The sequence below is a fragment of the Apium graveolens genome, chromosome 3 (assembly GCF_009905375.1).
Source record: "Apium graveolens cultivar Ventura chromosome 3, ASM990537v1, whole genome shotgun sequence".
Classification (NCBI taxonomy): Eukaryota; Viridiplantae; Streptophyta; class Magnoliopsida; order Apiales; family Apiaceae; genus Apium; species Apium graveolens.
Window position 1 is genome coordinate 103924240 of NC_133649.1, and position 15054 is coordinate 103939293.

At 32.2% G+C, this 15054-nt stretch overlaps 1 protein-coding gene across 14 annotated transcripts; it reads left to right on the forward strand.

Moving 5' to 3' along the window:
* The first annotated feature begins 5103 nt into the window (after nucleotides 1-5103).
* Nucleotides 5104-9257, forward strand: LOC141712660 (protein DETOXIFICATION 44, chloroplastic-like). Of its 14 annotated transcripts, none has more exons than XM_074515677.1 (9): nucleotides 5111-5381; nucleotides 5739-5962; nucleotides 6698-6762; nucleotides 6932-7102; nucleotides 7273-7433; nucleotides 7683-7794; nucleotides 7900-8000; nucleotides 8551-8714; nucleotides 8782-9257. In XM_074515677.1, the coding sequence occupies exons 6-9, from the start codon at nucleotides 7787-7789 to the stop codon at nucleotides 8809-8811; spliced, it is 303 nt and encodes a 100-aa protein (XP_074371778.1). In that variant the 5' UTR covers nucleotides 5111-5381; nucleotides 5739-5962; nucleotides 6698-6762; nucleotides 6932-7102; nucleotides 7273-7433; nucleotides 7683-7786; the 3' UTR covers nucleotides 8812-9257. The 14 variants fall into 14 exon arrangements, 12 of the variants coding, with proteins under 12 accessions (XP_074371778.1, XP_074371782.1, XP_074371783.1 ...); XM_074515681.1 differs by having other exon boundaries at nucleotides 6938-7102; XM_074515682.1 differs by having other exon boundaries at nucleotides 5739-5889.
* The last annotated feature ends 5797 nt before the right edge of the window (nucleotides 9258-15054 follow it).

The following is a 15054-nucleotide window of genomic DNA, read 5'->3' on the forward strand; positions in this document are numbered from 1 at the left end:
AATTAAATAATAGGGTTCGAATACCCGAATCTGACTTTAAAATAATTTTATAATAATTATCGAGCTTTGAAAATAATTTTAAATAATATTTTAAAGCTCAAAACTATTTTTCGGAATTTTTAAATCAATTGTAAATAATTAAATCCAATTAAATAATCAATTAAAATTAATTAATAACTAATTAAATTAATTAATCAATTAATATTTAAATTAATTGACTAATTAAATAATTAATTATCAACTAAAATTAATTAATTAAATAATTAAGATTTATTTTTAAATAAAAAATAATAATTTTTAGAATTAAAAATATTGATTTTGCAATTTAAAATAAATATAAACATTTTCTGAAAAGAATTATAAAAAGATAATACAATTTTGGTAAATAATAAAAAGAGAAATCCAATTTTTGAATTTTCTGAAAAAGCCAGGGGCTGGTTTTTAAAAAGGAGGAAAGATCGATGGCTAAACTGAAGTTTGTCATCGTCTTCCCCAGTTTCTGCTCCGGTGGTCGGCCGCCATTAACGGCGGCCACCAAGCTTTCCGGAAAGCTTAAAAGTGAACCAAAACTCAGTCAAAAACACGAAAAAATCTTCTACAACCTTGCAGGAATTCATCTGCAACAATTAATCATTCAAACCATTGACGAATCGACTGGAAAAGCCAACGGAAAATTCGCCGCCGTTGAAGCCCGATTTTCCGGCAAGCTTCGATTAGCACAAACCGTGAATCGTTTGTTAACTTCAGATATACCAATCGATTTGCTTTTAAACGATTTACAATATGGTGCCATTAATTTCAACCAAAAACCCTTAACAAAGAAATACCCAATTTTCAATTTAGAACATTCATATCAATAACCCTAATTTTTATTTTCAAGAATCAAACCACCTTTTCTACATGTTATTCAACTCGGTTTTTGACATATAATATACAAAATTGATCAGAAAAATATTATCTACACGATGGAATCATCAAATCATATCAACAATATCAAGAATAAATTTTCATAATTTAATCTATAATTAATTCGAAATAAATTAATTAAATAAGGAAAATGCCTTGATTCCTGCATAAAAATGGATGATTGATTATGAAAGTACTTTTTGAGAGCTTCGTTTTGATATGTTGCATGCCCGAATCGGAGTTTGATAACGCCTTCGTTCGTGCGTTTGATTCTCAGGAACGTATCGGTTTCTAGGGTTTTTCTCTGTATTTACTGTATTCGCACTGGTTGCAAATGAATAAATGAATAAAATGAAATAATAAATAAGCTATATATAAAATATTTGGAATTTTGGTTCATTTTGGATCGTTAAATTAGTTACTTAGCCGCTAAGTAAGTGCAAAAATGATCCGATTTGATACTTGTATTGGATAATTATCCAAACTGGGCTTCTTATGAAACACTATATACGAGAATAACGTAATAATATCCCGTCTTTCGAGAATACGGGGTTTGTTGATTCACCGAAATGATTATCGTATCGAAAATCTTGCGTCGGGCCGCGCACGGGTCAAACCGTAATCCGGATCGAAAAAGTCAAAATACGGAAAATATCCAAAATTACCAGATTAGGTTAAGAGGATTTTTCGGAAGAGTTTCGGGTTGTAAAAACGTAAAAACGGTTGAAGTCGGACGATTCCCGGCTTTATAAAATAATTTTGTAATTATTCAGAAAATAATTAATAAATTCATAAATTAATATAAAATCATATAACAGTCCAAAAATTACCAGAAAAATATCGTAATTATCTATATTTTATTCTGGTCATAATAAAATTAACATACTTATACTCTATCACATAAAAGCATCCAAATATCCACACCAATCATCAGATAATTTACCAAAAATCACATAATAATCATATAAAAATTATTTATTGATAAAAATAATTACACGCGATATCCCGGATGTTACAGTTTCTTGAAGCAGTGTGATAGTGTATCATAACTTACTCCTTCTGAACACCTCAATGGAATAGAGATTCTGAGAGGAGAAATCGTACCTTGTTGGACATAGTGTGATCGATGATGAGTCAAGCGTATCTTCCATTCAATTTCTGGGGTTATGCTCTAGAAACGGGTGCATATACACTTAACCAAGTTCCTACTAAAGCGGTTCAAAATACTCCGTATGAGATATAGAGTGATAAATGTCATAGCATGTCATTTATGAAAATTTGGGGAAGTGAAGCGTTTGTACTACGTTTAGCCTCTGACAAGCTTGGACCAAAATTAGATAGATGTTATTTTGTGGGATACCCAAGTGAGACTAGGGTATAATTTTTATAATCCTTCCGAGAACAAAGTGTTTGTTGCTCGGACCGCTATATTTCTTAAGGGCGAACTACTTTCTAAGAAAATCAGTGGGAGGATAGTACATCTCGATGAAGATCAAGAACCACATGATTACATTGAACCAGAGTTGGAATAAGATCAGGATGTACATCAAAATATTGAAAGTAATCTTATCCAAGAAACACAGGTTATTCGTAGATCTAGTAGGATTCACCATGAGTCTGGGAGAAATTATGGATTTCTTTTGACTCAAAATGGTGATGTGATGCTTCTGGATAATGATAAAGCCTCTCACCTACCAAGATGCTATGAACCGTCCAGACTCCGATAGATGGCTGAAGGCCATAAAATCCGAGATGGAATCCATGTATCAAAATAAAGTATTAACTTTAGTTGATCCACTCGAAGGGATAAAACCTTTAGGGGGCAAGTGGGTTTTCAAGAAGAAAACTAACATGGATGGTAAAGTACAGACCTATAAGGTCCAACTAGTGGCAAAAGGTTTCAAACAAATTCATGATATAGACTATGTTGAGACTTTTTCACCAGTTGATATGGTCAAGTCTATCAGGATTTTGTTAGCAATAGTTGCTTACTTTGACTATGAGATTTGGTAAATGGATTTCAAAACTGCTTTCTTATATGGGAGCCTTGAAGAGGATGTATATATGATACAACCCAAGGGTTTTATCGATCCAAAGTTCTCTAAGATAGTTTGTAAGTTGCTTCCATCTATTTATAGAATGAAGCAAGCCTCAAGGAGAATGAATATTTATTTCGATGAAAAGGTCAAAGAGTTTGGCTTTATTCAAAACAAAAATGAACCATGTGTTTGCAAGAAGGTTAATGGGAGCCATGTGACATTCCTAGTATTATATGTAGATGACATGTAACAGATATGGAATGACACACCTTCTCTACAGGCTGTTAAGACTTGGTTGAGAAATAATTTCCAGATGAAAGACTTAGAAGATGCTACCTATATATTAGGGATCAAGATCTATAGAGATAGATTGAAGAGATTAGTCGACCTAGTCGGAGTACATATATTGATAAAGTATTACATCATTTTATGATGCAAGAGACAAAGATAGGATATGTTTCGATGTCTCATGGGATAGTGATCTCAAAAGATAATTGCCCCTAAATTATTAGATGATAAGGGCCGTTTGAAAAAGTTCCAGATGCGTCAGCAATTGGATCTATAATATGTACATTGATATGTATTTATCATGATGTTTCTTATACTTTGAGCATAATGATCAGATACCAGTATAATCCACGTGAGGGTCACTGGATAGTTTTCAAGAATGTTCTTAAGTACTTAAAGAGGACTAAAGATTTATTTTTGGTGTATGGAGAAGATAGGGAACTGGTAGTAAAGGGTTACACTGATACTAGTTTTTGAACCTAATTTCTGGATAGACAAGGATGATTATATATCTATGTTTGCTTTGTGTTTTGTCTAAATATAATTGATGTTAAATTGAATAGTTCATAGCAAGAACATTGATGATTCTATTGGAGCCGAATATATTGATGCTTTCAAAACAGCCGAGGAGGCTGTTTAGGCATGTCCTTAAGCGATATCACCTTATTAATGAGATTAATGATCAAGGAGATATAAATGTAAAGTGCATAGTAATGATAGTGTTGCAGACCCACTGACCAAGGCTTTGTCGCAGCAGAAGCACGATGGTCATACTAGTTCCATTAGTATTAAATATATGGGTGATTGGCTCTAGTCCAAGTAGGAGATTGTTAGTATTTGTGCCATAGAGACAACGCTATGATGTTTTAGTTTAAGACATTTGGATTATTAATGTTTAAGTTCTATTGATTGTTCCCTTTATAATTTATTAATTCTTAATTTACTGCGATATAAATGTTAGATTAATAAATGTCCTTTGAATATGATATGCAATTATATATCTCCAAGTACGTGACTTAGAAATGAGATTATGAGAATAGTATCAATATTTCTAAAGGTCCCTAGTCGAGTATTATTATTAAGGGACAATAATAATACATTAAGGTTGGTGTGTTTATTGACTAATGATCACATCTCATTGATCATAGCACTACGCCATAAGTGCTCAAATGATATGCTTTTTTTGAGTGTTGCAAGAAAAGCGTTCTATTAGGTATGGTTTTGCTTAATCTTCTCCAACACTAGTCAAAAACCATTGCATTAAACAAAAATGTACTGTTTTGGTAAAATTGTTAGTGTTGTGACGTGCAACACCACGTTTAAGCGTTGTATTATATTAAATTATTTTTGACATTATAAAAATAGATATATTATCAAAGCAAATACAATAACTTTAACATTTTAGTCATTTATTTCCTTAAAATATAAAATTTAATATTTAATTTAATTTAACATATTTAGACATACATTTTATACAAGTTTAAATCGTATTTTGATTTTTTGTAAAATTATAAATTTTGAAAATTAAAAAAATCTAAAAAAATATATTTTTTAATCAAAATATAGGTTTTTCTCGTTTAAGCGTTTCATTATATTAAATTATTTTTGAGATTATAAAACTAGATATAATATCAAAATAAATACAATAACTTTAAAATTTTAATCAATTTATTTAAAATAAAAATTATATTATTTTATTTAATTAAACATATTTAGACATACAATTTATATAAGTTTAAATCATATTTTTAATTTTTGTAAAATTAAAAATTTTGAAAATTAAAAAAAAATCTAAAAAAATAATATTTTTAATCAAAATATAGGTTTTTAAAAAAAATACAAGGCTAGAAGTAGAACCTAGAAGTAGAACCTGATCTTGGAAAAGGGAAGAAAAGGAGGGGAAGAGATGGCATGTCATGGAATTGAAGCCTAGGAATGTTTGGGTTGGGCGGAGCCTAATTGAAGTACATGACCCAAACTGTAGAGACATAAAATATAAATTAGGGCTCCTAAAGTTCGCTACGATTCACCTCTTTCTTCTTCCTCTTTCAAGCGCGCACACACTTATTCACTTGCTCTATTAGCATTAGCAGCTATGCTTACCAGAGAAATTCCTCAAAAACCTCAACGAGAAAGTCAAAAAAGAAGGTGCTTTTCTCACTCTCTCTCTCTCTGGCTCTCCCTCTCCCTCTCTCTCTCTCTCCCTCCCTCCCTCTACCCCCCATCTCTCTCTCTCTCTCTCTCTCTCTCTCTCTTCCCCCTCTCTCTATCTCTATCTATCTATCTATCTTTCTCTCATCCTAGGTTTTAAAATTTTAAGTTGAATCTTTAATTTGTCTTTAATAGATAATGCTATTGATTAGTTATATCTCTATGTTTATATGTGTGTGTAAAATCTAATAATGTTATTGATTAGTTTGTTATTGCTACATGTTTGATGTTTATAGTTGCGTAATTGGAGGAAGTAGAGTTGGATTATATAATTAAGTTGTGCAACTTTCACAGATATTTTACTGGTTTCACAGAGTTGAAGAGATCTCTGTATGCCTTGTTCTTGCAGTATGGGAGGATCTGGACATTGTTGCTTTGAAACTCAGAGGACAGGCTTGGATTGTTTTTAGTGAAGTTACTGCTGCTAGTTTTTGCAAGAAATAATGTAAGCTAGTTCTATTCTTGCAATAATATGGTGTAGAAACATTCTTGCTCACCTCCATTTGAATTAGAGGAAGGTAAGCTAGTTCTATTCTTGCAATAATGTGGTGTAGAAGCATTTCTCATTAACTACCATATCCCCCCGGGTCCCGTTTGATGTTATTCAGAATTATTTTCTTTAATTGGATGAGTTCACATATGCTCAGAGATGCTAAATGTTTTATTTAGAGGTAATCAAATATTGGCCGAAAATTAGAGATTCAAGAAGTTGCTAGGTTGTTGGTTATGCCAGTTTTAAAGAGCCGTGTATGATTTGAGTGAATAGTAAGCGAGGGCTTCCGCTACATTTGAGCATTTTTAGGAAGTGGATTTTTAAATTTTCTACAAAAGTAAGTTCCTTTGATGATATAATGATTTTGATTACCTTGTCCAAAGTCCCCAGGTTTTGTTATTACAAAAGTAGTTTATGACCAGGCTTTCTAATCAACATTCACCAAAAACTTGTTATCAAATTCATGTTGAATAATTTAGTTATGAATATCAGCTTTTAGGATCATTGATTTAGTATAATAAAGTAATGACATGAACCATGGGCTCTTTCTTTTTCAATAGATCAATATTCTGTACTTTTATCTGATGATGAGGTCCCTTAAAATGCCTCACATTCCCATCAGTGTTGATGACTAATTAGCTCCATTGTGTGGCTTAACTTGTTTTTTTTTTAATTTTAGGCTTATACATGTGAAAACATAGATTTACTGGTTTGGTTTCATATTTTCTATGCTCTAACACGATAAGGCATTGTATTTTAGTTGACCTTGATTTCGGTCCTAGCTTGCGAGAGATATGTGCTGCAAACAGATCAGATGAAAAACAGGTAGAGTTCTTCCCGACAGTTTATCTTGGAGCTTAAATAGTAATCTTTGGAGCTTATTTATCAATTCCCTTTATTTAATATCATTATAATTATAAAATATAAGCCTATTGTACATTGACGAGGTAGACTAAAGGTATAAACCTCATTACACATTTAATATTACATAAAGCTGCAGCAAATAAGAGCACTCCTTCAGAATGTTGGTACCTCCTTCTGCCCCAATTATGTTGACTGGCTTGGAAAGGAAGGAACAAATGTACACTCCAGAAATGCCGATCGGTCGATTCTTTCAAAATTTCTACAATCTAACCCGTCTGATTTTTCAACAACCAAGTTTCAGGTCCGGCTATGATCTTGATATCTGTAGGTTCATCAATTATATACAATTATGGCATGTGTTCCTGTACTTGTAATGTATTGTTTCTTTGCTCACCATTAAATTGAATTTCTTGTTTCTGATGTGCCTGTAGAGTTTGTTTATGTATTTAAATACTTGTGTTCTTGTACCAGGAAATGATTCGTCTAATGAGAGAGAAGCGTTTTCTTGCTGCTTTCAAGTGCTTCTACAACTTCCATAAAACCGATTCGGTTTCAAGTGACAACCTTCAGTTTAAGATGGTGATTCATGTACGTAGCGACTCATCTTTTTGATGCTATCAGAAAGAGATGAGGTTGGGTACATTTTTTCTCATACATTATGAATCTTACTTCATTTTGCTGTCTCGGTCTTATCAGAGAAAACAACAGAATATATGGTTATTTTAAGCTATCTATGCATATCACTTGCTGAGCTATCAAACCCTTGCAATTATTATATGTTGTTGAGCATTTTGAGATGTACTGAAGATCTAATCTCAATTGGTATCCTTTTTCTTTGGAGATCAATATTTCAGTTTTTGACAATCATCTTTTGGATGTAGGTGCTGGTAACTTACTAAATGCTTTGTTGGATCCAGTTTTGATTTTTTTGCTTGGTTTAGGAACTGGCGGGGCTGCAATATCTACCGTAATTTCTGAGTACGTGATGATGTGGTAAAACTAATGGGCTTATTTCGATTTATATTTTATATTCTATAAATTTTCTCTTTTATGTATTCCTGTATTCTAATATATTTGTGAACTTTCTGTATGTATTAGGTACTTGATTGCCTTTATCCTTTTGTGGAAACTAAATGACAAAGTATCACTTATTTCTCCAAAATTTGAAGCAACAAAGTCTTTTCAATATCTGAAATCTGGTATGTTTCGTGAACTTTAAGCATTAAATGATCGTCAGCTAGTTTGTTGCACTTGTAAGAATAAATGTTCTTTATTAATGTGCTTTTATAACTTTGATATTGATTTAAATTTAGAAGGTATTTAAATTTTAAGTGATGTCCATGTTCAAGGCATCCCAAGTTGTTTGTCTTTTTGAGAACCATATAAGCAGTTGAATATCTAAAACTTATATTTGCAAATAAAATGTTATTTTGTAGTATTTTCCTTTCTAAGCCCTGTGATTCCTCAGGAAGAAATTTTTAGTTTTTTAAAGTTAGTGAGCTGTAATCAGCATGTCAGTTCTACTTAATAAGTTTGGTGATATATTATTTACTCTTTGACTGTTATATATAATATATTAATTGGAAAAAAGATGTTATTAAAATGCAAGAGTATCAAAAACCTAAGGTAACATTTGGATCTTTATCTATCCAAGTAATTATGATGCATCTGTGGTAGTAATCATGTGAGGCTATAACCTGCACAACATCCAAACTTCTTAAACTTCGAATGTATTTATCTTGTTTGTAGGTGGTTTTCTAATTGGAAGGACACTAGCAGTGTTGGTAACCATGACAGTAGCGACATCTATGGCAGCAAGGGATGGCCCAGTACCTATAGCTGGTTACCAGATCTTCTTGGAAGTTTGGTTGGCCCTATCTTTGCTTAATGATGCTTTAGCAATTGCAGGCCAAGTAAAACCTTAACTCTTCGTATTTGCTACATCAGTTATATCACGTCTAACATTACTTGTCAACGTAGGTGGAAACATGTACAAAAAGGTGCTTATGAGATTTTCCAAATTCTGGTTTAGGAACTTCTGTGATACATGTGAATTGTATGTGTTTATGAGAGTCTATATGTATGTGTGTTTGACAAGTGCTAGCTCGGGAATGAAGCTTCTGTGATACGTGATTTGCAGGATTTACCCATTTGTGTACCAACATAACAGTTTCTTACATTAAGGGCATTTGGTGCCCCACCAATTGTAATAGCTCTAGCTGCAATTGTAATAGTATCTTTTTGGCACATCGAAGAACTTGTAACGAATTTAGTAGTTAGTATGATGTTGGGGTTGTTGGATGTTTTTTGTGGATGGAACTTGTAATGGGGTTGTTGGATGATGTTTTGGATGGCTAGTAGAAATTGTTGAATGGTTATTAGGATAATTTTCATGGGCTTCTATAATTATGAAATATGATCTTGCAAAATTTTTAATTAAAGCGTTGCATTTGATATTTGGGTGTTGCATTATAAAGTAATAGTAATGTTTTTACCAGATATTGTGGTGTTGCATTAGTTATATAAGTGTTGCTTTTAATTATGTTCTATTGTACTAAAAGTTGATAAAAAGCGTTGCATTACATACCAGTGATGTGGCATGTGGACCGTTGCTGACGTGGCATGTGGGTCTCATTGCTTACGTGGCATTTTTAGTGGGGGCCACTGCGGACGTGGTGCTTGTATGGGGCCTATTGCTGACGTGGCATCCACGTGTCACGTGCTGACGTGGCCTTAATGTGGGCCCCATACATACATTGAGTCTTACATCCATCTTATATCAGAGCTAACGCTTTTTGATGTTGCATTTGATGTATATACAGTTGAGTTATATCTATTAGGCAATGCTTATTAGTGTTGCTGTAGACCCCCAAAAAATGTTGCATTAGGCCTCTAATGCAACAGCCGCAGAAGTAACACCCCTTGATGTTGCATTATTGAAAATGCAACGCTTTTTTGACTTAAGGAAACAACAGAAGAGCATAGCATTTGAGCACTTATGGCGTAGTTTAGGAATAGTGATACTAAAGTAAAAAATACAGGCATATGTAAATGTACATGGTGCTGTTTAGACTTGATGTGAGATTCTACATGTCTGTTTTTTCATAAGTAATTCTCACAGTGATAATGATGTAATGGTCCTTAGACCTGAAGTCATTATATTTCTATACGAGAATTAATATATATTGATTCCATTAAAAGTTATCCTTGACCGGGTAATAAAAAAGTGGACAGTAGGTGTATTATGAATCGTATGAGAAATATGAATGATCTAGATGAGATTTAACCCTCCTATTTTAGGAGTGATATTATTGGCCTCTTATTTGAGCTAGACTTTGAAATGCGTGGACACGCTCAAATATTGATTTGATATGATAGTCTACTCATTGATCAAGGAAACTTGGATTAAACTATTATGAGGATGACACATTACATGCCTCTAGTTTAATCTATAATATTTGGTTAAAGGGCTTATATTACGTTGTACATTATTCACGAAAGGTTTAATCGATCACCGGTTCAGTTATTATTACTTGGGTAGCAATGATGTATTACTTGCCACTCATTATTTACGATGTTATATTAGATTTAAAATTCATTGTCAATGTAATAATAACCTATAGGGTCACACACAAAGAATGCTTGAAGGATTATGTAATTTAAATTTGATTTAAATTAAATTAAAATAGTTCAAATTATTTATAATATTAATTAAGTATGACTTAATTAATTAGATAAATAATGATATTCGAATTTAATAATATCAATTATGAAATTCAGTTGTAAAATAATTAAGTATGACTTAATTATTATTTAAATAAGAATTTCAAATTAATAATAACTCCTAATTAGTTAAGAGTTAAAATTCTTTTTCTACTATCTATATAATATCTATTATTTGGTTGATTTTTTGAGCAAGACTTTAACTAAAACCCTATCCACCAAGAGAGAAGATGGAAAGAGCAAGAAGAAATGAGTTTGTGTTAGTACACATCCAATCCTTGAGTTCAAGCATTTGTGTGGATACCGATAGAGCGTAGATCGCGAGAGCGGGTTGCGTGGTGATTGAACAATCTTTGGATCTCCATTATTCAACCAATTTTTAAAGCTTCTTAAGGTAAATAATCTGATCTACGAATTCAATATATGTTTTTCGCATGGATACTGCGGTGGGTTTCGAAAATTCTGGTTTTTCACGTTTTTAATTACTGTTTCCGTTGCATTTGTATGCTCAAAATCCTTCAATCAGAGCTACTTGCGAAAAGTATTTAATTCGTTTATGTGTTTACTGGTTTTATGATGATAACATGTATACAATATTCCATGACTGTTATGTATGCGATTTTATATGTTTTACATATTGTTATGTTTATATATGTGTATGTATGCATATGTTTTGAATATATGATATTCATGAGAGTTGTATAATCATATGATGATTATATAATCTGTATATATACATATTATGTGTTGGTTCTTATTATATGAATCTTATTTGATACAATTCTGAATCGGATGCAGCGGATTCGCTGAAATCTGGGACTGGTGTCTGATTTTGGTGAACGAATACGCTATTTCATATGTAATCAAGCATCTGAACGAAGCAGATAGCTAAAGCTATCATCGACTGATCTATAAGGCGTTTGACGTGGTTTAGATCATGTAATCTGCGATTTAATGTTATTAGATTTAATTTCGAATTTTCTGATTTTTTTCATATTTGCTTTTTATGATGAGATCATGATGGGTATGATATGTTAAGATCAAATTATGTGTTCTAACATGTTCTTATGTGTTAATTGAGCATGGTGGATGGTTATGGCTTATGACCTTAGGTTAATGGTTTTGGTTTTTTAAATACGGTTTGTGTGGCGCCCTCCAAACCCGGGTCAGAAGTTTGGGATCCACACACACACACACCTTATTTATAACCTGCTTATAACCATAATAAAGATAATAATAATAATATGCAGTGACCCTACTTACCAACTACCACGGACCGTAACAGGTTAAAGTATATCCACAAGCCACACACACACACTTATATTACAAACGTCCAAATCCCAACAATTCAAACTTAGAACTGAACATTAAACATTATTACAAACTTTTACAAACTTAAACTATCTAAAAAGCTGCTAGCTAGCTTAACTCGATCAACCTGGACCCCTAGCTCTCGCACTGGATTGGGGATCCTCGCTACCAACTGGTTCCTTCTTAACTGGAAAAGAACATAAACAATATCGCACAAATGAGCTAACTAGCTCAGCAAGTCACAATGACAAGACTGAGAATAATGATGATCAAGTGAAAAGGATTAAGGTATCAAGTAAACAATGATTAATGATTTAGAATTGGGTATCATATTTTTATTTTAAAAACCAAGTTTAGGCTGCTGATCAGTCACGCACTAACCCCGAGCAAGGCATACAACTCTGCTCTAATTACTGGATCCAAGGCACACATTGACCTAACTTCACCACTAATCTGGTCTGACCACGAATCTGGTCCACAATTTTATAAAATAATCCAATTCTAACATAATAACAGAATAAACAATATAAAGCAATAAACAAAATCATAAGCAATATTGGATATTCAATAATGAAATGGTTTCAATCTTCACAAAGGATCAATATGTCAATTTCAAAGAATGGATGTTAGGTAATGAAAGAATTGGATAACAAAGGAATCAAAGTTTCAAGGTTGCAAGGATTTGGTCTTTCAAAGCATAAGGTACAATGGTTTGAGTATGTAAGCAATTTGAGTCAGTGTTTGGCATCTAGTTTGTATGTAATTGTGGAGTAGTATCGTATATCTGTGATTCGTATTCAGGTATACAACAATCAATGGTTCAGAAAGAATAAGGTTTACGTCTCAAAGATCAACAAATGGAATCAAGGTTTAGGGTTCAGTGCTTCAAAGCACTTGCAATATGAAACAAGACTATTAATCAACTACAATATATCTCGAGAAAGTTCAGAACACTTGCCTGGTACTAGCTTGCTATACTGCACTAATTTCCAATCACAACCGTCTACTCCTCGACTACCTGCTTCCCTTTCCTATGCCTTGCCCCTTCTGCTCACATATCATAAGCATCTATCAATACTCGACTCATACGATTCTATTCGGTATACACTTCTATCTACCCTTCATTTTACCCAAATCCGACTAACGGATTGAAAGTTACGCTATAAACAAGTAAACACCGAACATATAGACCGACAGTCAATCAACAAGTCACATATAACACTTAACACGTCAAACAATCAATGATATATCATTTATAAAGGAGTCTCGGGTCATAAACAATCTTTCAAATATTTAACAAAAATTTTAAAACATTTTTCGGAATTAAAACGGGTCGTTGGATCAATTTTAAAGCAATAAACAGGGTTCGGTTGGCCATATCTGGCTTCAAAATAATTTTATAATAATTATCGAGCCTTGAAAAAATTTAAAATAATATTTTAAAGCTCGAAACTATTTTTCAGAATTTTTAAATCATTTTTAAATAATTAAATCTAATTAAATAATTAATTAATAATTAATTAATAATTAATTAAATCAATTAATCAATTAATTTTTGAATTAATTGACCAATTAATCAATTAATTATTAACTAAAATTAATTAACTAATTAATTCAGATTTATTTTTGAATTAAAAATAATTTTTGGAATTAAAATAATAATTTTTGGAATTTTCAGAAATTAAAAATGAATTTTTATAATTAAAATAAATAGGAAATATGATTTTTAAACATTTTACAAACAGGATTCCTATTTTTGAAAACTTTGCAAACTACAGGGACTAAACTTCACCATCTTCAAAAATACAGGGACCTAACTGCAATTTTACCACCCCTCGCCGGAAAACAGTCGGGGTTTGCCGAAGAATTCGTTCCCGGAATCCTCCCATCATCAAAAGCTCCAGAATTAATCTACAATTCATAAGGAATTTAACCATACCATTCAATCATACAGACAACCCCTGAGTTGGCCGGAAAATGGCCGGGAAGTTCGCTGGTTTCCGGCAAGCTCGACGTAAACTTAAAAACACAACTCCCTTCGATTCAGGAATCCTCTGTTAACGAGCTATACACCAATCGATTGCAAATTTCATAAGGAACACAACCCACTATATTTCAACAGCTAATAACCCTTAGAACAAAAAGCCCTAATTTTCAATTAAGAACATTCATACGGGTTATAAACCCTAATTTTAAAATTCGAAAATTAAACTCAATTTTGAACATGTTATTGAACTCCAAATCAGTCATATGACATATGAAAATCATCAGGAGAACAAGCTCTACAACATGCAAGCATCAAATCATTCAAACAATCATCCGTACAAAAATTCATATTTTTAATCAAAATAATTCGAAAATAAATAAAAATATAGAAAATAAACCTTTGATTCTGCAGTTCTGAAACTTGGATAATTTGATAGAACACTTCAAAACCTCTGTTTTGGTTACTAGAGCTTCCCAAGCAGATTTCACTAACACCTCCAAATTGTAGTTTGATTCTTGAAAGTTTATATGAAATTAGGGTTTTTCTCTGAAAATTCTATAATTACTGTTTGCAAATGATTTTCGGTACAAAATAAAATACGGTAAAGGCTATTTATAATTACGGAAAATTAGTATCTCGTTGGATCATTCCGGATACAAAATGGTATGTTTATTTATAAAAATAGATCCAAACGGTACCGGTTTTCGGGATAATTATCCAAATCAGTACAATTTGTACTGCGGTCTTGGTCTCAGCGCCTGGTTACACGTATTACGAGGTGATAATTGTAATAGTTTAATAAAAAGATCCCGTTTATCGAAAATACGAGTTTTATTGATTTACCGAAACGAATAATGTATCAAAAATATTGCGCCGGGACCCGCACAGGACAAACCGTACGCCGGATCGAAAAAGTCGAAACATGGAAAATGCTCAGAATATTGCAATTAGATTAGGAAGGAGTTCTCGGAGGAGTTTCGGGTTATAAAAATGTAAAACGGATGACGTCGGCTGGTTCTCGATTGTATAAAATAGTTTTTAATTACTCAGAAAAAGAATTTATAAAATTCATATATTTCCTATAAAATCATAAATCAACATAAAAATAAATAGGAAGATATGACAATTATCTATATTTTATTATGGACATATAAAAATTAAAATACTCAATTGATATTATTTTTAAACATCCAAATACATATACCACTTAACAATTAATTCACAGAATAAAT